We start from the raw sequence: 21526 nt of genomic DNA on the forward strand, positions 1-21526 counted from the left end.
ATTTCTCGCTATAATGTAGTAAATATGCTCTTTTACCTTAACTTTCTGTATATCGTTGTATTTCTAATAACGTTAACCTCTCGACAGGGATCGTCACAACATAATCCGAGAGGTGGCGTATCTGCAGTTTCACAGTTTGTACCACTGTCTTCATCCGAGTCTTCGTCCTCGGCCACTCCTCGAAAGACCTCGTCTGATCCTTCAGGAACATTTTCTAATCCCCTCTCCGTCCACCACCAAACTCATCACTCATCCGCCATTCCTTCTACAGCAACATCTCAAATCACTCAAAATCCTCCTTCTCATATTCCATCGTCTGCTAAGAGTAGCAGGGTGACTCATGAGTCTCTGCCGTCCATACTTAAGCCATCATCTTTACCCGGTGCGCAGTCTGCACACTCTTTAGTCCCGTCCACGAAATACCTTCCTCATTCCAAGCATCACGAGGGGCAGCACCTCAAGCAGAGGCCGCAACCTGAACTTTCCCAGTACCCCTCTGGATTCTATCACCTACAGAACACTGAGAAACAACAGTTTCATCCTCACCTGCAGCATCCGGGTCTCCCACAGCACCTGCCTCCTTTACAGCCTTATCCACCTTTTCCCATGTATCCACAGCAAGCTGCAGTTCATCAACTTTATCCTACCCACACGTCCCATCCATCGCTTTTCTATCCTCATTTGTTGACGCCCATGATGCCAGTACAGCAGGTAAGTGCTGGAGGTTGACTAGTGAAAAGAGCTTTAACTTTAGCCTATAAATGATGACAGTTATTTTCAGCCAGTGTTCAGTATGTTGTAAAATTATAAACAAAATTACAGTACATTGTTACAGAGATCCTCTTTTTGTAATTGATCATTATAATTATTTAAATGTCCTGTATGCTATTCATGTTTTTCCCTCTCCAATCCTTTCCATCTTTATTGCCAGGATTAATTACACTAAATATTTTTTTACTGATTTGATTACATTTAAGACCAAGTGTGGAAAAACTCCTCAGGACAATTTACTTGCAGGACCATCCCCAGCAGCCAAGGAAGCACAAAAGCAAGCACTCAGAGAGCAGGAAACACAAACACAAAGAAGAAAAGAAGGAGAAGAAATCCAAGAAGAAGAAAGAGTTGACGGACGAACAAATAGAACGCTCCTACACCGGCCTCGACCGGGAGATCGCGGAGGAGTTCATTGATTCGGCGATGGAACCAGCGGTGTCCATTCACAGAGCTCTCAATACTAGTTTTGAAATTGATTCGTTCTGAGTCTGATATGACTCCTTTCTCATAGCCTGAACATTCTATTTTTTATGTCTTTTTGTACGTTTTTTTATAACGTTCTTTTAGAAATAAGATACAATTACGTTACTTATAATTTTAGTTAGAAAATATAGCCAATGTGTTTGTGGCTAGGTCTAATTTTGCTCGATTTTTCAGTTTAGTGATAAGTCTATAGAAGCCCGTTTTATAAAATACTAATTAAAATGTAGGTGTGTTTTGCTTTATCTGAAATATGCATTTATCGCTCAATTTCATTGATAAGACAGATTGTATAGGAAAGAACATTTATATTAATATATATATGCTTAACAGAAGTGTTTTGGTGTATTTCATGCGTACTTCTCGTTCAAGAAAACACAGAACTTCAATGTAATATTTTTTCGCCATCAAAAGGCCAAGCAGTGGTCTTTTGGACATTAAACAGTATTATATAAAATTATTGTACACACACATGATTTCTCAAGTTGTATACGAGGAAATTATTTGTTTTCATTGTCTACAATATGCCACAGTATTAGTTACATATCCTGGTAAAAATATTTTTCTTTAATATAATTATATATATATATATATATATATATATATATATATATATATATATATATATAATCATAACGTATGTTGTATATGAGTGTATATAAATGTGTAAAGTATATGTGTAAATATAGACATGTATGTATATCCATGTATGTATGATCTTGTTATTGCTGGGAAGGTTCCGTATTGCTTAATTATCTCATACTGGTCCTTTTTCTCTAGTTTATTGTGGTAATGTTTACCACATTGCGTCGTTTCTTGAAGAAAATGTGCCATTTTTATTAGAGAAAGTATATTGATCATATGCCGAAAGTTTTTAGTGACTTTATGACTTTTCAAAATATGGTAAAACTTCACTGCAGTTGTACACGTGTAACGCCTCACCTAAGTGAACTTAGGACATAGGCCTATTTACATTGCTGAAAATTTGCAGAAATTCGAATGGAACTACACCTTAACTGCTAAGCAAGCCTCTGCTGAAATGAAAGCCCTGTCAAAATGAAATCAAGTGGCGTTTAACTACAGCAAAGTTTTACCATTTCTTACTTTTGTTTGCGTTTATTTGTTGTATATTGCTGTAAACAATGTTTATTTTGAACTACGGAATAAGTTTTATTCCACTCATACAATAAGTATTGACTCGCTCAATAGTCAAAGTGTAATTAGTAGCATGCTTGTATAGTGCATGGTGTTAAAAATAAATACTGTGTCCAGCCATTTGTTTTAATATAAATATGGACAAACTTGGAGTTGTTGGTTTATATTCAAAAGTACTACAGTATTCATTATTCTGGTAACAGATTTTAATTAATACCCGAATCTATAAATTTCGTAAGTTTTGTTGAACTTTATATCTGTTACCAGGAGAATAGCTGTCAGGGTCAGTCCCAAGGCGTCCTAGTATATGCTAATGGAGCAGAGAAAAGTGCTTGCAAGTTCTGCATATATCATCTTGTTCATTTCCAGGTCTTAATAGAATGTAGAAAACTGGTTGTGTGTTAAATGTAAAATGGTCACTTGAATAATAACCTTGAAAAAACATCCACAAGCACCTCGAAATACACTCGCTCATCTGAATCGTGAAATCATGTCAATTTGTGCAGTCTTTGAAAAAGTATTAAACGTTTTATAAAGGAAACCAGCAGCATCTACGAAATTGGAAATGCCTCTTTATTTTAAAGAATGTAAATTCTTCTTGTTGGCGTAATTCACCTAACTTAAGCCTACAAGGCTTAAGTTAGGTGAATTAAGGCAGACTGACAAAATTGATTCAACTTACACTATTCCATAAAGGCTACTGTAACAGTCAACGGCGTTCAGTGTTTGCTCAGCGTCTGTTGATGGTTGTTGTGTTTCGCGAGATCTTTAACTCTGTGGACTTTAATCTCGTTTGACTGTGACTTAGCCTAATATGGCGTGAATATCTTCTAACATGGCGTAATTTCCTCAAATCTAGCTCAGCGAAAGTCAGGAAAGAATAGTCATATATATATGATCGGAACGTGTCCCAGGACAAGTAGGCCTACTGCACATTAGCCTAATTTTAGGTAAGTCACTGAACAGTTTTTCATTACTGTGCAATCTTGAATAGTGACATAAACCTTTATTTTTAGTAAAAACCATGGTAGATGTTCATATTATGATAATTTTACTATCAAATAACTTTTAAGCCAAGGAAAACTTAGTCTAGTCGTATCCACGTCGGTTTAGGATTTCCATCGCCTAGGCCTATGTTGTCTAACCATCGGTTTTCCATTTAGGCAAGGCCGGTATAAATGGTAGGCTGTGCAGTGGGTAGTCGATCCCAAAACTTTTTGGTCATATTTTGCCTCACCTTCACTAAAAAGACATGCTTCATATAATTTTTGTGCAAACCAATGGTTATTTTGGTAATTTTTCGGAAGACTCCAGCCAGCCATTTTGAAAGGCGCCTGCTAGCCATTTTTGCATGAAAAACCATTTTGGGTTTCACATGCAAAAATGGCTAGGAAATGATAGGGCACAAAAAGAACCTAATAATACCAACCCGTAGAATTGCCTTACCATGCCTAGCCTAACAAATGGCACGATGTTCTTGCATCTCTTGTGCCCCACACTGCCTAACGTGACCTACAGCACCATAAATCACAGAGCAAAGTACAGGAATACAGCTTAACCTCACCCTTCCATATAACCTAGAGTGCCGTGCCCTAACTTGACCCCTGTGGCACTTAGCATGCCACAAATTAATTTGACCTAGAGAGCCATGAGTCACAAAGTGAAACACAGAAATTAATCTCAACCTAACCTGCTCACTGGGACCTAACTGCCTCCTCATAGCACTGCAAACAGCATATCTTTGTCATAGGGAAGGTTGGGAGGTACACAGTGGAGTAGCATACACTTGGCCTTGTCTTTATCCCAGTTAGTGTTTTATGGAGGAGAGACATTCACCAGAGGAAGGATTGTTTCAAAATGGGTAGTCCTTGATTTACGTATGGCATGGCAAAGGTATCACTTTCAATTTTTGCCTTCAAAATTTTTCACACACACAATGCATCTTTGGTTAAACTAGGTAGATTGCTTTTAAAAATTACAGAACTCAGAAAGCATATGGGAACTTTAGCGTAAGAATTTTTCCAAGATTTAATGTATTGAAAATGGCAGGTAATTAGGACAAAAAAGAAAAATAATAGAGTTTGTGTAAGCACTGTTGAAAGTGCATCCACTTTGAGTGGCTGTTGCCTCCCAATATTGTGTAAGATAGGGAATATACCTTGAAAACAACAACAATGGACGTAAAAGATGCTGCAAACTTCTTATGTGGTATAAATGACTTAATATATACTTGCTTGCTACGTTTCCTGTGGAAAAAACACAAAAGTAATCATCATCGACCATTTAAGGTGTTGAATTTATTGTATGGTAGAAGTTATAGTAAAAGTATATCAGCAGTGGAATACAGTATAATTAACAGTGGTCTTGGGAAAATGTAATTTAGTGTAGGTTACAATGATGGTGTCATTTATGCAGAACCAGTTACGCTTATTAGGGTTAGATTAATGTGCTGAAATTACCATTGCCCTATTGACGAGGCCCAAAATATGTGATAGTTATGACCCAGGCCCCAAGGACCATAGGATAATATTTGTGTGGCATACATATATTCTCAATGTATGATATTAGGGCTTCCGTGTGCTCTATTTTGTTAAAAATATGGTGATTAGAATTACAGTACGGTATGCAAAGTTTCCATACTTACCAGGTAATATATTTAAAGGCAGGTTGGCCAGACCTAGGCAATAGTGTCAGTAGTTTGGCAATTTACAACTAAAACCTTTGACTGGTATCAGAGAAATGAGTAGAAATATGAAAAATTAACTAAACCAGTCTCTTTCAGAGCAGATAGTGGGTTCCACTTGAGAAGGGAGGCCAGTGGTAAGGCTACCCAGGTCCCATGGTGTTTTGGCAGAGGCGAACTCGCTGATTTGTGGATTGACCAGTTCCCTCATTCCAAGAAAATGAGAAAGCTACTTTCCCCCCTTCCTGTTATCCAGACAGAAGAACCTCCACCTTGTTCTGGCACTGTGCCAGCTGATGAACAACGTCCCATTAGAGAAATTGTCAACAAGGTCATAAATTCAACTCCAGTGGAGTCAGACAATTTACACACACCAATGATGTATCCCCTCCCATGTCACATCTTAGCTTGATATGTGGCAGGGTACTGCGACCACCATGATGCTGGAGAATTCTTGATCAAGGGCAAAGAGGCATATGGTGTCTGGTAGGAAGGCCCTTAACTTCCTGGCCCACCAGATCACCAACCTTTGAGCCAACATTATACGCCAATAGAGGGAATCATTCCTCTCCCTCATATCAAAACAGATTTCACTTGAAAGTTGGTTCTCCCTCTGGAATAGCTTGATCTTGAACTCTCCCCTCTACTTTACCCCCAGGGAAACTTGAAGTGGCTGTGTCAGTTAAGAGGGAGGATTCATTTGACACCCTAATATAGTGATTAGCCACTTTAAAGACTCGCCAAGAAGGTGGACTGTCAACTGCTAGAACCCTAAGGTCAGATCAAGACTACCTTACCATCTGCAAGCAAAAGACCCCACAGGTGAAGCCAAGATAGGACCCCAGCCCACCTACCTCTGCAGAGGGCGCAGAAATCCCTCAGCCTGTTCATTCCTCCCACCCAAGTCAGCCTGAAAGAGGAGATAAGAACAAGAAACAAGTAAAAAATGCACCGAAAAACAGGTAAAACATGCGCCAAAGCACAATCAAGTTTTCTGTGCAGCCTATAATCAAGGCCGCCGAAAATAGATCTACCTTTTGGTGGTCTTGGTATTATTCTTTAACCATGGCCCAGTGGTAGCCTGTCGTACATCGTTGCCAGGCGCATGATTATGGCTTTAACCTTAAATAAAATAAAAACTACTGAGGCAAGAGGGCTGCAATTTGGTGTGTTTGATGATTGGAGGGTGGATGACCAACGTTCCAATTTGCAGCCGTCTAGCATTAGTAGTTTATAAGATCTGAGGGCGGACAGAAAAAGTGCGGACATACAGACATTGCCAGCACAATAGTTTGCGTCTCAAATCATTGGATGGCATGGTAACAAAACAGAGCAGAGTAGCAGATAAAATCAGTCCTGAAGGACAGATAGAGACTCCCATTGAAGGACTGTTGCCACCCCCTCTCCCCAGACCCAATCTCATTCCTGAAAAGTACCACCAACTCAACAAAATCCAAAGCTTTGTGAAAATAGGTCGAGACTGTGGTGCAGAAGGGAGTGATTGAGATCATTCAGACCAGGTCTCCAAGTTTCTACAGCTGCCTCTTCCTAGTGTAGAAAGTTTGGGTAGGATGGAGGCCCATCATAAACCTCCTGGCTCTGAACAGCTACATCATACAGACACTCTTTTTGATGGAGACAGCTTGTTCAGCGTTTCTGTCGGAGAGAGACACTTCTTGATCTCGGTCAGTCTCGATGCTTATTTCCACATCCTCGTTCACCATGACTCATATGAGTTATTACATTTCATGACCCAAGGGAAGGTCTTTTAGTTCAAGGCTCTCTGGTTTGGTCTGGCAACAGCCTCGCAGGTGGTCATTAGGGTCTTCACACTGGTCTCTGCCAGAGCACACGCCAGAGGGATCTGCCTGTTATGTTATCAGGACGAATGGCTCATCCTCGTGTCATCAGAGAAGCTTCTTCCAGGAGAACAATATCAGGTGTCCCTTTGCCAGAGTCTGGGGAACATCATGAACTGGTGGAAATTCAACTTTGTTCCTAAGCAGAGGACCAAGTATCTTAGAATGATCCTAGACAGTGTGATGGTGAAGGCCTTCCTGGCAGCCCCTTAAATAGACAGCCTTAAGGAAGTTGCGAGGTGCTTCCTGGAGAATGAACAAATGGCTTGACAATGGCAAGCCATCCTGGGCCATCTTGCTTCCCTGGAGAAACTTGTTCTAAACAGAAGTCATCTTCATTCACTCCAGTGGTAGTTAAAATGTCATTAGTCATTTCTGGACAAGCCACCACATCATTTGGTCCCTTTCAACAGTGAAGTTCGGAAGTACCTAGAGTGGTGGCATTTTGACTGCAATCTCTGTCAGGAAGTCTAACTAGTTTTGTCCTCGGATGTGTTTTGCAAAGGTTGGGTAGCTGACCTGGAAGGAGGGTTCTCTTTAGGAACTTGGCCTCTGTACATAAAGAAGGAGCACATCAATGTGCTCAAGGTGATGGCATCATGGCTGGCACTTCAGGCCTTCCCTCAATATACAGAGGGACACTCACTGATAGTCATGAGCAACAACACCGCAATAGTAGCCAACATCAGAGGACAAGGGAAGCAGTCTCCCCATTGTTTTGCCAACTGGGTGTCCAGATGCATGATTGGGCATCATTGCACAAGATCATTTTGGTAGCCAGGTTCCATCCTGGGCAAGAAGAGACTCGTGGCATACCAAATAAGCCATTGGTACGAGGTTGTAGGGACAAAATGACCCCTTCCTCAAGTCATTGGGCACCCTGATTGGGATCTTACCCTCAAAATGATCTTCCTTTTACCTCTTGCCTCAGCCCAGAGAAGTTGGAGCGTTACATGGACTGACATAAGAGAACTTGGAAAGGAGGCCGCCTCTCTCATTTTACTTTGTCCCAGAATTTATGTTTTAGTTGTAAAGTCCCTCAGTTCTGGACCCAAAATCTGAGTTTTTTTTTTTAATCCCCCCTCAAGAGTTCATTGGTAGAGAGCCAGATGAGATGTTGCTGTGCCCATTTCATGCACAAAAATGTTACTGGAAAGGGATGGAAAACCTTGGACCAGAGTGCAAGAGCCTTTTCATGAGTACAGGACAGGAGGGAGCTATCTAAAAACACCATTGCCTTCTGATTACAGGAGGTAATCTCTATACATGTCCCCTGATAGTGCAGAGGACCTTCCAACCTGCCTACAAGTTCAAAACATTAGGGGTGTCAGACCCCATCTCACCTTCTGGAAGAACTACTTTGTCTAATAGGTTGTAGCACCCCCTTTACCCTGCAATGACTAACCTGCCAGAGAAACCATGTGGTCGAGAGAAACACAGCTTCTCTCGTATATATGTGTCTTTTGTACATATAATTCCATTGTCACTATTGTCATGGCCTGTGTATTATTACCATTGTATGTATTGTATACCAGCTTTCCAACCATATATTTGTGATCTTTAGTCAAGTGGCCTGTATCAGTTTGTATGTGGATTTCTGTGAACAAACATAGATGCTTGAATTTAATCCTTTTCTCGACCTGTCAGAGGTCGGGAGCTGCATTGCAGCTCGCACAAGGTATTGACCTTTTATTAAAGTTTTATAAATAAATCAGTAAACTGTAGTCTCCGTACCTTGTACCTCGCCTCACATTGGTGACCCATGAGAGATATCTGATCAAGCCAGCAGCAATGATCCCAATGTCGTCAGCGAAAACCTCGCAGTCACCTCCATGCGCCTACCGCCCTTTATGCCCCACAACCCAAAGGCATGGTTCGTCAGGGCAGGAACGATTTTCCGCAGAAAGAAAATCACCTCGGCGACGTGCAGAGCAGGCACCGTCCTTGAATTCTGCCGGATGACATCTTCAAGTAGATAGCAGGATGGCTCAAAGAATTAGATGCCCCCATCACCTACGACCTACTGAAGGACCAGCTAAAGTCATCCTTCAGCATGCCGCCCACCCAGATAGCCAAGAAGTTCCTCAATCACGTGGGGGCCCCGATAGGAAACAAGCAGCCGCCGCACATGTACTGTACAAGCAACTGCGGTGGCTAATCACGCCAACCCAAATTATCCTTGGACCTCATGAGTGAGGTACTCCTTACAAAACTACCCTGCCAGACAGTAGCAGCCATGCCCAAAGCCTCCACCATACCCATAGAAGAGTTCCTGATCATGGTCGATGAAATACATATGGCCCACAGAGCAACAGAAGCAGTAGCAGCACCATGTCGGACCGAGCGGGCAGCAGACAAGGAATCAGACAGAGAGCCAGAAGAGCCAGCTTCCCCCTTATACAAAAGAAGCTTCCCCAAACATTTCAGCAAAGGCAACCTTAAGCAGAATAAACAAGAACCTCCAAACGGCGTACATTATGTTTTTTCACTTGAGGTTTGGAAACAAGGCCCGAAAATGTGACAAAGGTTGCCTATTCTCAAAAAAGTGTAGTAGAGTCGCACATGCGACCCATCCATAATAACGTCAGCGGTGAACAGACCAGTTGCCTCATAAGAGAAGCTGCGCCTGCTCACCACTGCCTTTCTTCCAGGTACAAAAGAAAAGGACCCACGGAAGATCTGACACAGAGTTCTTAGTGGACACCAGAGCATGCAGATCATTTATCCCAGCCAGCCCAAACGAACGGGGCTGAGGGGCTTCCCAATCTGTGGTCAGTTATTGGCAGTTCCTCGTTACCCTCTTGCTGACAGGCTTCCCAATCTGTGGTCAGTTATTGGCAGTTCCTCATTGGCCTCTTGCTGAGGGGTTTCCCAATCTGCGGTCACTTATTGGCAGTTTGTCATTGGCCTCTTGCTGAGGGGCTTTCCAGTCTGTGGTCAATTATTGGCATTTCCTCATTGGCCTCTTGCTGAGGGGTTTCCCAGTCTGCGGTCAGTTATTGGCAGTTCCTCATTGTCCTCTTGCCGAGGGGCTTCCCAATCCGTTGGTTCTCTGGTAGAAGTGTGGTGAGAGCAGCCCAGTTCATGTTCCTTTTTTAGCCACTCGTTTGCTTATTCTTTTTTGCACACATATCCTGCATTTTTACGCCAGAATTTCTAGCAGATCCTGAGGGATGACTTCTCTCCTGAGTAGTAGGAATTGAGTAGTGTACCTTTTAAGATTTCGGCGAACATGCATCAAGGGGAGGCATGTCTTACATGGTTAGTATCAAAGAAGCGGATATTCTCTGCTTGGAGTTAGTTCTAGCAGATCACAGACTTTCCCTTTTATGTTAGCTGAGCATGCCCCTTTCAGTGACATAAAGGCTGGGGGTTTGCCTTAACCGCCTCTAATCTGATTGGGTTAGGCCTCACCTCAGTGCTGCCAATACTTTAAGTGTAGTACTGTACACTCCTTTTGAGAACTTTGGCTAGTGTGACTTATGCTCTTAGTGCTTTAAGGCATATGTGGACATCTTTCAAGATTCTGTTCCACGATTGGACGCTCTTTACACTTAGACTACCCTCTCCCAGGTCTAAACTCTATATTCCAATTCTCCCAGATAAGTCTTTTGGTTTAACACATTGTATTCGGATTTTGGTAGGGTAAGGGTTGCTCTCATTCCATTGTATTCAGTGCTTGGCTCGACCACTGCGATTTCTTAAATTCATCCATTCACGCAAATTCAAATTAACTTTAGTACTAAAGTAAGAGAACGAAAATAAACTTTTTTTTATTATTCTTAATACTTAATCTATTTTTTAGAGCGATAAAAAGCAAGGCAAGGTGGTAGTGAAGCTTCTGGTACAGTTCAGAAATCTAATAAAGAAAACGAATTTTATGTCGTGTAGAAAATACACCCCTTCAGTCTTTATGGGTAACTATTGAAAGAAGAAAATTTTCGTGTCTTATGACGTCGTTGATTAGCAGATTTAAAGTTTCGTTGTACTCAATTACATTCCCCATCATGAGAGATAAGTAAACGTTGCCAAACGCAGTCACCAGAACAGGTACACGGTATCCAGTCAAAACATCAAGGTTTCATTACGAAAGTCATTTTCACATGATGCATTTGCGAAGTGCCAGATTGTAACTGCTTTTAATCATTATCAAGACATTTCAGTTCTAGCTGCTTCACTCTCGGCTACTCCTAACATTTGGAGACTTGAGTTTGATTATAAAAACGACATTGAAGGCTGAAGAATGTGTCTTGTACCATTTCCATTGGACATAATTCGGACCAAATGTTGATTTTGGCCCCCCTATTCTCGAAGTGACTCTCCAACCTATAAAACTGGTAGTCTCTCTCTCTCTCTCTCTCTCTCTCTCTCTCTCTCTCTCTCTCTCTCTCTCTCTCTCTCTCTCTCTCTCTCTCTCTCTCGTATTTTTTTGCATGTTTTTATGGAGAAAGAGAAAAACATTACATGAAGTTCACTAGGAGCGGAATTAAAGGGTCAGAAAATATTCCTACAATGAGCCATGCAGCATGTTTGATAGTATCTCTGAGTATTGTCATATAGAAATTTTGAATAAGCTGCAAGAAAAGATGATGATAACCATTGTTCCATTTTATATCTATTCAGTTATAAAATAAATTATATATGTACACAGAGCCGCAGATACCAAACTCATCAGAGATTTATGTAGCAGAAAATTATTTTCTCGACTCTTTGAATTTCTAGGAGTATCCCGGTCAGGGAAGGATTAGGTTAGGTGTCAACCCTGTAATTACCAATCAGAATCAAATGCAAACAAAGTAGTGATAGGTCAGACTTTTCATATGCAATGGTATTCACTAGTTACAGAATATTTAGTCATGCCCTCAATGTTGGCGAGAGTTGCATATGCTGAATTGAGTTTTTTTTGTGAATTTTATTATTATTAGATTTATATCTGCAGGAATTTCGATTTATTGAGTTGGGTGGTAAGCCGCCCTTAATTCCCTATGAATTTCTGACAGACAGTCGGCAACACGTGAAAACTGAAAATGCCGACAGTACCTAACGACTCAAGTTCGTTTAGCCATCCTAGTATTTATTATCAACATGACATTCCGACTTGCCTTAACCCCTAATTATAATCATCTGTTTTTGTAAAGAGTAAGAAACCGAGAGGTGTTTAGAGACACCATCGGTTGTACTCTTTAAAAACAAGGTACAGTATTATTATCGGTATGGATAGTGGTCATAATTGACTGCACTTATGTGGTGTGAATAAATACTAGAAAAGAAGATAGGAATACAATAGTTTGTAAATTTTCATTTCTATCGTAATTTTTTTATGAAAATTCTTTTTGGTTTTGCATATTCAGATAGGTATTACCAGAATATTTTTGTTAATTAAAATTTTCTCAAATTATCAAGCAAATTAACTTTCCTTTTTAATGTAGAAACTCGATGGAGACGTTTTCGATTGTTTTGAATTCATTGAATTAATGCAATTTTGACCTAGAGTTTTAAAAGGCAAGTCAAGATGATAGTGAAGTTTTTACTAAATAATAATATATAATCAATAGAGGTTTTAAAAGTTCTTAAATTTAATAAGGAAGACGAATTTTATGTCTTGGTCGAAAATACTGTCCGTCAGTCTTTATGATTAGGCTAATTACTGTAAGAAGAAAATTCCGTTCCATATTAAATCATAGATTTAAAAAAATAAAATTTCAGCATCATTAGAGATATGGCCCAGAAGTATTTTCTCTGTGCTAAAGTACTGTTATTGTGTTCTTTAAAAGAAGGCCACTAGTCTATCTGTTTAAGGGTTGTCGAACTTGGTTTACACAGATATGAAGTATCCGGTCGAACTGTCAGAGCTTCCATTATGTCGTCATTTTCAGATTATGCATATGCATAATTTCTTCTTATTGGATCTTATTGGAACTGTTTTTAATCCGGATTACGGCATTAACTGACTATGTAACATGAATGGTTTCGCGCTCAAATAAACATTTGAAAACGTGAATGGTACTTTGGTCAAGTCGTACGTTTTAGCGTTTCAGTTCTCACTGCTTCTCTCACATCGACACAGACCATTTGGAAACTTGAGAATGGTTCAGAAAATGATGTTGAAGGTTGGAAAATGTGTTTTGTACCTTTTTAATGATTAAGGACAAATCTCTGGTCATTTTAACTGCCTTATATGCAGTTCTTGAGGAATAAGTGTATTTTGCAAAGACGTTATATAGATCCGAAGATTTTAGTTTTTAAACACAACTACCAGTTCCTATTTAGCACTGATTAAATGAATTTCCTCATATGAAAGGAACAGTGTGAAAGCTTATTTTCTTTCCTTGTGATGGTCCCCATACCTTAGAAAAATAAGTCGTCTTGCAAATTCTTGTAATTTTCGTAATGAGGATAGGTAAAATGTTTGCAGCCATGCCTAGTTGCTGTAAGGAGTTTGCAGCCAAGCTGGCACAGGGCTGTATCAGCGCTGGCAGCCATTATATGCCATTCTTTGTAGATGGTTAGGAGCCATCCTACCCATGTACATTGTCACGACTGGGATGTTCACACTGGGACAACAGTCACATTCCACGAAGCAGTCTTCCCTATGTAGAGTGAGACTCGTATAGAAAGCTTTTGGTGTGTATTCTTGTAAGAACAAATTTCAGGTTTATTAATTAGTTTACATTTTCCTCGATATGCAAACCTGAAGTTTTCTATCACAATTCCACCTCAAACCAACTCGCACATTGACCTTGGTCCCGAAGGAAAACTTATTTAATAGGTAGTAGGTCGACAAAGGCACCAACCAATGATTGAGATACTACCACTAGGGAATATGAGATCCTCCAAGGGTTGACCAAACAGCCTTGTTTTGGATCTCTCTCTAGATACAGCACATGTCTGATACACAGACCCTTAGTTATCAGACACCAGAATGCTGATGCTACACATTTCATTCTCATATCTAGGCTATGCTCAAAGAGCCCCTTTCAGTATGGAATTCATCTCTGTAGGAGAAGACCACACCAAAACCATACCATTATCGTCTATTACAAGTCTTAGGTAGTGCTATAGTCTCAGTACCAAGAACTTCTATTAGCTTTGTTTAGAGATCTCTTTCTTTAGGATAAACTCGAGCAAGCTTTTGTGTCAGCTGTAGTTACCTTCAGGAAGTATGATATTGTATGTTCACCGAAACTTTGATATTTCAAGTGTTGCACTGATCTGAGCCCCTCATACAAGGTTTCAAATAACTGTTACTACTCAAATGTAATGCCATCCCTTGACCAATAAGAATGGTAGTGTATATTGAAAATGAGTGCCCAGCTTCCCACAAGACCTGTTATGAAAGTGGAGGAAAGGCCTGTTTTGTATTTGCTGGAAATTTCAATGCTCACCATAGGGAGTGACTGAATTCTGTTTCTCTTACTGATTATCATAGTCTAAGCTTTGGACTTGACTTTGAATTTGGCTTTGAGCAAATTAAGAGGCCACACACAGAAGTCTGGAAATTACTTGGTTCTAGTATATACTGAGTCGTCAGGTGTTAGAGCTCTAATTGGTTTACTCTTGTAGAATATATATTAAATCTCAAGCAGGCTTGAATGGAATTTTGAGTTATCTATCACTTTTGAATTGGCCACATTTGTAGAAGTGATTTTCTCATTTGTTGAATATAAATTAAAGACAAAAGTTAGTTCAGTGGCAGTTGTAGGCTGACCTAATATTCTGCTACATTCCTATTTTCCTGAGTATGAACTAACTAGTTTAGTTTTTTGGTCCTGTGAAACAGAATCTTTTACTCAACCATAATATCTATGGAGATATAGCTCCCAGTGGTATTTTCCCATTGTTTATTGTGAAAACTGCTGATTATATAACTTCAGAGTTGTCTTGTTGTTTTGCAAGTTAGCCAGAATGGGTTCTTTTAGCTCTTGTTGCAGAACTGGTTATGATATTCTGTTAGGTAAATGTCGTTGGGGTAGCAAGCAATGCAATTATGGCACAGTTTCTATAACTCCCATAAGACCTGAAGTTTTTGAACATCTATTGGCAAAACACCTGAATGCCTCTACTGAAGTCAATCTTAATTTCCCTAGTTTGCAGCCTGGCTTTTGTAAGGACCTGGCAGCTTGCTATTCTCCTCTTTCAACTCCATGGTTATACAGAAATCCATAGATTCTGCTTATGCTGTTCATATGGTTGATTGTAACTTCAGTGCTGATTTTGACGGTGTTAATCCGTAGGCCCTTATTTCCAAGCTTAGAAAGAGAGGAGTTATTGGACAATTTCCAAGTATACTATAATTAAATTTGTAACTGGTAGATTGCAAAGCTGGTGTGCACTATAGTGACTGCATGGTTGTAGCTTCTTTAGTTTGACCATGAAACATGCTTGTGCAGATGATGCTGCGCTCCTGGTATAGATTTCATTTCCAGAGGGTAGAACCAAGTATATGCAGTTCATTCTAAAAGTCTTGCCTTTTTGTGAGGTTCAAGATGACAAGATTTCCTAGAGGTTTTATTACTGATGTGACCAAATAGTGGAATGATCCTCCTAATCCTGCAGTTGAACCATTGTAACTTCTGATGTTCAGACTTGGTGCAATTGCATTATTGTTGAGTGGGCTGGCATTAGTCTCGCATCGCATTTTATGTTATTCGTCTTATTTTATTCTTTGTTAATATTACATTTATTTCCCCTTGTCAGTTCTCTTTTACAATGTATTTATTGCCTCTTAGTGCCCTTGCCTGTTCTGGGTGCTTTCCACAATTATGTTTTTGTGAATTTTCTTTTACTTTAATCATTATAGATGCATACTGCTGGATTTTCATAATTTCTTACATTGGATGAGCAACCTCCAACATTTATAAACCATGGGTTTTTTGGAATGAGAATATAAAATTTAGGCCAAAGGCTAAGCACTGGGACCTATGAAGTCATTCTGTGTTGAAATGGAAATTTGACACTTAGGCCGAGTTCAGTCAAACATATGTAAAGGTGTCGCCTGAAGACCTACTTCCAAGGGAGTGGAATTTCAGGTAAACACTTAGGGTTTCACGTACATGAGTACATCTACATTAAATACGTATCAGAAGAAGAATGAAGCATAGATTGGGACAGGTAAACAGAATCCTGCTGTTCCAAAGGGATAAGTTAAGTATACCTTAGTTTAACCAGACCACTGAGCTGATTAACAGCTCTCCTAGGGCTGGCCCGAAGGATTAGATTTATTTTACGTGGCTGAGAACCAATTGGTTACCTAGCAACGGGACCTACAGTACAGCTTATTGTGGAATCCGAACCACATTATAACGAGAAATGAATTTCTATCACCAGAAATAAATTTCTCTAATTCTTCATTGGTCGGTTTATGACTTCCTTGGAGTCCTAATTGCTCCCATTAATTGTTTTTAGAATAAGAAATTGAGAGTTGTGTAGCAACACCCCTCCCTGTACTCCTTTAAAAGTAACCAACAATTGAGTAAAATAGTCAATATTGGGACAAGACAATTTCATATTAGACTGTACTAATACGATGTTGGTTAAAGCCAGAAAACATCATAATAATGTAATCGTTTGAAAATTTGTATAAATTTTTCTTTAAGTTTGGTTTTATTATTGTTTTTTCAACTAAACAGAATAGTTTTTTTTAACTGTAATTGAGCAAATTATTATTTACCCTCTTATTAAAACTGCCGAATGGAAAGAATCGTATTTGATTAATTTGAGTATTTTATCACTTCATTTTCTGTAAATTAACGTGATTTTGATCCGTAGAGTGATTTAAGACAGGTAAGACGATAGTGAAGTTGTTACAAAGTTAATATGCAATAAATAATGGTTTCAGAGTCCAGAAGTTTAACGGACAAGATGAATGTTGTTTTATAATAGAAAACACATCCCATCAGTTTTCATGGGTAACTATTGTAAGGGGAAAATTTCATTTGTATTGGTCAGGCTCTAGTCCATTGTTTCCGAGCGTCTAGGAAAGTAAGGTTTGGTTAGGTCAGGACATGGCGTTCTAGGAAATGTTAGGTTTGTTTTCCTGTCGTTCTGCACACGCCCCAAAATTTTAATATTTCAGTATACTGTTTATTGTTCCATCATTGGATGTATAGCCCAAAAGTTTTTTTCTTTTTTTCCTGTGCCAAAGTACTGTCACCGTCTTCATTAACCAAAAGCTGCCAGGTTAAGTGTTGTCGAAATCAGTCTCCAGAGCAACAAATAAAAGGAATACAGTAAAAAAAAAATCTCGTCTTCCATCATCAATTTTCACATGATGCATTTGCATAATCCCGAATTTTGGCTGCTTTTAATCGGCATTAAGGCATTAACTACATATCTGTGTAACATGAATAGTATTACTATCAAATAAACGTTATATAAAGGCATAATGGTAATATGACGATAACCTGGTGCTTTGGTCAATTCGTTCATTTTAGCTCCTCGGTTCCAAATGCTTTCGTGTAGTCTCCAATTTTCTGAGCGCTTAGTCCACACATGCATGCATCTCACTGTACTGATAGTTTGATTGAGAGCTTTGTGAGTTAAAACTGCTTTTTAGCTTTGTACAATCGTTTTTGTATTCCCACTTTTTCATGAAGGACTTCCCTAGTTATTTGTTTCGGATGCATTTATTAATATTACCTTTATAGTTAGGCCTTTATTAGGACTTCTGTAATTTGAGTGCTTGTTTTTATTCGTAGACCATTACACTTTTCTGTTAGTACTACTTGAAATACATCTTTGTGAACACACACTCCAATGTTGTACATATACTTATCATGCTCTTGTCCAACTTCCTACAAACAGTTTTACTGAAAGTTAACTCAAGTGGCCCAATTTTGTAACATCATGGTGTATTCTTTGACTGTGGCTTTATCATATTTTGGGTGTTTTTTAATACTTCTTTATCTAATTTTGTTGCAAATACTTGTGGTGTGGATTGAACAACAGTTACTCCTGTTGCAGAAAGTGTACTTCCTAACGCCAACCTCTTGTGATACTGTCCTCGTTAACCGTTAAAAAAATTCTCACATTTATCTTAATCTATAAACGAAAGTTGGTAATTTTAGTTCATCCGTTAATCCAAAGAGGGGTGGCACCATATGTGGTGGTTTCCCAGTGTTTTCGATAGGTTCAATGGCTTTTATTAAGAAATTCACTTGTAAATTTAGTTGTAAAAGCAAAAATAAAACCACTTTTCATGAAAAGCTGGATGCCAAAAATGAAAATTTTAAAAATATTGCATTCTTACTTTCTTTTCCATGATTTATCCATATATCACTGGTATCTTGAATTATGGTGAGTCATCTGCAGCTAAAAAATATTTCTTTGAAAAGTTTGGAGAGTAAAACTGTCGGTGTTACACACCTACATTTACTCGGTAGACAATTGATGAATTGATGCATATGTTAGGGGTCAAAGCCATGCTTGGAAATCGTGTCATCATCAAGTCTATTACATCAGGATGGCCATCCTTCGTCATGTGCAATTGTTGCAGGTCCCTACTTATTTTGTATGCACTCCCATGTGTTTTGATAATTTTAAATTTACATATGTAAAAATTTCATAATTTCCTGGGTTGGGTGATCAGGTTCATGACAAGCAGATGGCTCTTCTGCACCAGTTAATCTTTGCGTTTTCTTGTGTTATGGATTTCGTCGCAAATGAATGGGCTTCATATTAGAGGGTGGTTTATCACCCAACCCACGAAATTACGAAACTCCCACATGTGCTAAAATAAAAAAAAAACAAACATGGAAGTGTATAAAATATAAACCAGCATCTGCAACAATCGCAATGACTGGCCTTCCTGGTGACATAACTTGATAACCGGATTGCCAAATATGGCTTTTAATCCTAGATGTATTCATTAAATCATCAATTGTCTATCGGGTAAGTGGAGGTGCGTAACACCCTCAGTTTTACCCTCCAATGTTGTTTAAGATTAAGCCAGCAATAAATAATGGTTTCAGAGTCCAGAAGTGTAATGAAAAAAATGAATGTTGTTTTGTAATAGAAAACATATCCCATCAGTCTTCATGGGTAACTATTGTAAGAGGAAATTTTTTATTTTCTATGACGTCGTGGCTACACTGTACTGATAGTTTGATGGAGAGCTTTACGAGTTAAAACTGCTTTTTAGCTTTGTACAATCGTTTTTGTATTCCCTCTTTTTTTATGACGGACTTCCCTAGGTATTTAATGTTTCGCATAATTTTTTTAATATTGCCTTTATAGTTAGGCCTTTATTAGGACATAATTAATAACAAAAATAAATAAAATCTCCGTAGGTGGTTAGTGCCCTCAATGCACCTCATGCGGTGCACTGTGGGCATTACTTAAGATTCTTTGCAGCGTGCCTTCGGGCCCTAGCTGCATCCTCTTTCATTCCTTTTACTGTAACTCCTTTCATATTCTGTCTTCCATCTTACTTTCCACCCTCTCCTAATAATTGATGCACAGTAAAACTGCGAGGTTTTCCTCCTGTTGCACCTTTCAAATCTTTTAATGTTAATTTCCGTTTCAGCGCTGAATGACCCCATAGGTCCCAGAGCTTGGCCTTTGCCCTAAATTCTGTATTCAGTTCAATTTAATTCAATTTAAAAAAAATAAAATAAAAAACAAAGTATAATAAATAAGACATAACAAAAGACGCAAGAATCACGATAACCTACTCAAGAAAAAAGCATTTGCACCAAGTTTGAACATCAGAGGTTACAATGATTCAACTGTAGGATTAGGAAGATCATTTCCCTTCATGGTCACGCCAGCAAGAAAACCTCTAGGAAATCTTGTCGTCTTGAACCTCAATAAAAGAGGGCTTTGAGATTGAATCACATATACTTAGGTCTGTGAAATCTATGCAAAGAGCGCATCATTATTTACTTTAGCACTAAGAATGTTTTCACGGCCAAAGACTACTACCTTGCAGAACGTCAAAAATTACATTACAGTAGTCACTGTAGTGCAGCTCAACAACTATTGTTTGCAATCTTGCAGTTAAAAATTCAATAAAGATTAGAAAATTAGCCACCAACTCCTCTCTTTCTAAGGTAGAAAATAAAGGCCACATAATTAACACAAAGGAACAATTATTTATTGAGGTAATGAACTTTTGAAACGTATAGTAACTGTAAATTAATAAATTTAAGTAAAAGCCTTAATCACCTACCCTTGTCTAGTATCACAGATTCAAAATTAAGTAACTGAAAATAACTTGACCGAACTTTCAGACTCGAGAGCGTCTCTTCATGTTAATATTAATATTCTAGAAAATCTGAGACATTTTCAAATATTAAGAAATTTACTTCGACATTTAATTGTAAAAGCAAAAATAAAACTACTTTTCTTAGAAAGATTGATAACAGAAATGAAAATTAAAAAAAATATTCCACTCTTACTTTCTTTTCTATGTTTTATCCATAAGTCACTGGTATCCTGAATTATGTTGAGATGTCTGTAACTAAAAGAGAATTCTTTGAAAATTTGGAGAGTAAAACTGGAGGTGTAACCTTCACTTACTCGATAGATAATTGTTGGATATGTGAAGGGTTAAAGCCATGCTTGGAAATCGTGTTATCAAGTTTATTACATTAGGATGGCCATGCTTCGTTATGTCCAATTGTTGCAGGTCCCGATTTAGTTTAGGCTATATTCACTTCCACGTGTTTTAATCATTTTAGATTTACATATGTAAGAGTTTCATAATTTCCTGGGTTGGGTGATCAAGTTTATGACGAGCGGGATGGCTATTCCGAACCAGTTAATCTTTGCATTTTCACGTGTTATGGATTTCCTGTGGCAAATGAATGGGTGGGTTATCACTCAACCCAGGAAATTATGCAATTCCCGCATATATAAATCTAAAATTATTTAAAAAAGCGTGTAAGTTCATAAAATATGAATCTGCAAAAATTGCAAATAATAAGAACTTTAGCCAACCTGGTGTTTTCACTTGATAACAGGATTTCCAGTTATGGTTTTAATCCTAGATGCATTTATTGAATAATCAATTGTCTATCGAGTAAGTGGAGGTGTGAAACACCTCCTGTTTTACTCTCCAAATTTTCAAAGAATTCTCTTATAGTTGCAGATGTCAGATCATAATTCAAGGTATCAGTGATTTTTGGATGAATCATAGAAAAGAAAGTAAGAATGGAATATTTCTGAAATTTTCATGTTGATTATAATTTTTTTCACGAAAAGTTTATTTATTTTTACTTTTACAATTAAATGTTAAAGTAAAAATTTCGTAATATTTAAATGGGTCACGGGTTTATTCAGCAAATGAATGTCAGTTTGTCCCATCAAGCGAGAGAACGTAAAGAAACGCTTTCGATTCTGAATGCTCGAAGGCTAGGTGATCAAGGCTTTTACTTATAATTTATAAATTTAATTACTACAAGTTTCAAAAGTTAAGAAAATTAATAAATAATTGTGCTTTTGACTGTGTTAATCGGGAGGCCTTTATTTCCAAGCTTACAAAGAGAGGGGTTGGCTAATTTTCTAATCATTATTGAATTTTAACTGTTAGATTGCCTACAGGAATGTAATTTTCGGTGTTCTGCAAGGTGGTAAT

The 21526-nt window shown here is 38.4% G+C and overlaps 2 protein-coding genes across 6 annotated transcripts in view; both read left to right on the top strand.

Annotated features, from left to right (window-relative positions):
• LOC136854568 (uncharacterized) overlaps nt 1-1407 on the top strand; it is a 76825-nt gene extending 75418 nt beyond the window's left edge. The window contains exons 3-4 of the mRNA XM_067130924.1: nt 88-711; nt 1018-1407. Of these exons, the coding sequence (XP_066987025.1) occupies nt 88-711; nt 1018-1260 (867 nt within the window). The 3' untranslated portion in view covers nt 1261-1407. The remainder of the gene's footprint in view (nt 1-87; nt 712-1017) is intronic.
• A 1719-nt stretch (nt 1408-3126) lies between these two features.
• The window catches only part of LOC136854569 (zinc finger and BTB domain-containing protein 14-like), a 74938-nt gene continuing 56538 nt past the window's right edge, over nt 3127-21526 (top strand). For 3 of the 5 annotated variants that reach the window (XM_067130929.1, XM_067130937.1, XM_067130935.1), the window contains exon 1: nt 3131-3359. The gene's annotated coding sequence lies outside the window, so the exon portion shown is untranslated. Of the gene's footprint in view, nt 3360-21526 lie in introns of all 5 variants that reach the window. The other 2 variants (XM_067130927.1, XM_067130930.1) reach the window with 2 other exon arrangements.

This window comes from Macrobrachium rosenbergii, chromosome 29, assembly GCF_040412425.1.
Source record: "Macrobrachium rosenbergii isolate ZJJX-2024 chromosome 29, ASM4041242v1, whole genome shotgun sequence".
In the NCBI taxonomy this organism is placed as follows: Eukaryota; Metazoa; Arthropoda; class Malacostraca; order Decapoda; family Palaemonidae; genus Macrobrachium; species Macrobrachium rosenbergii.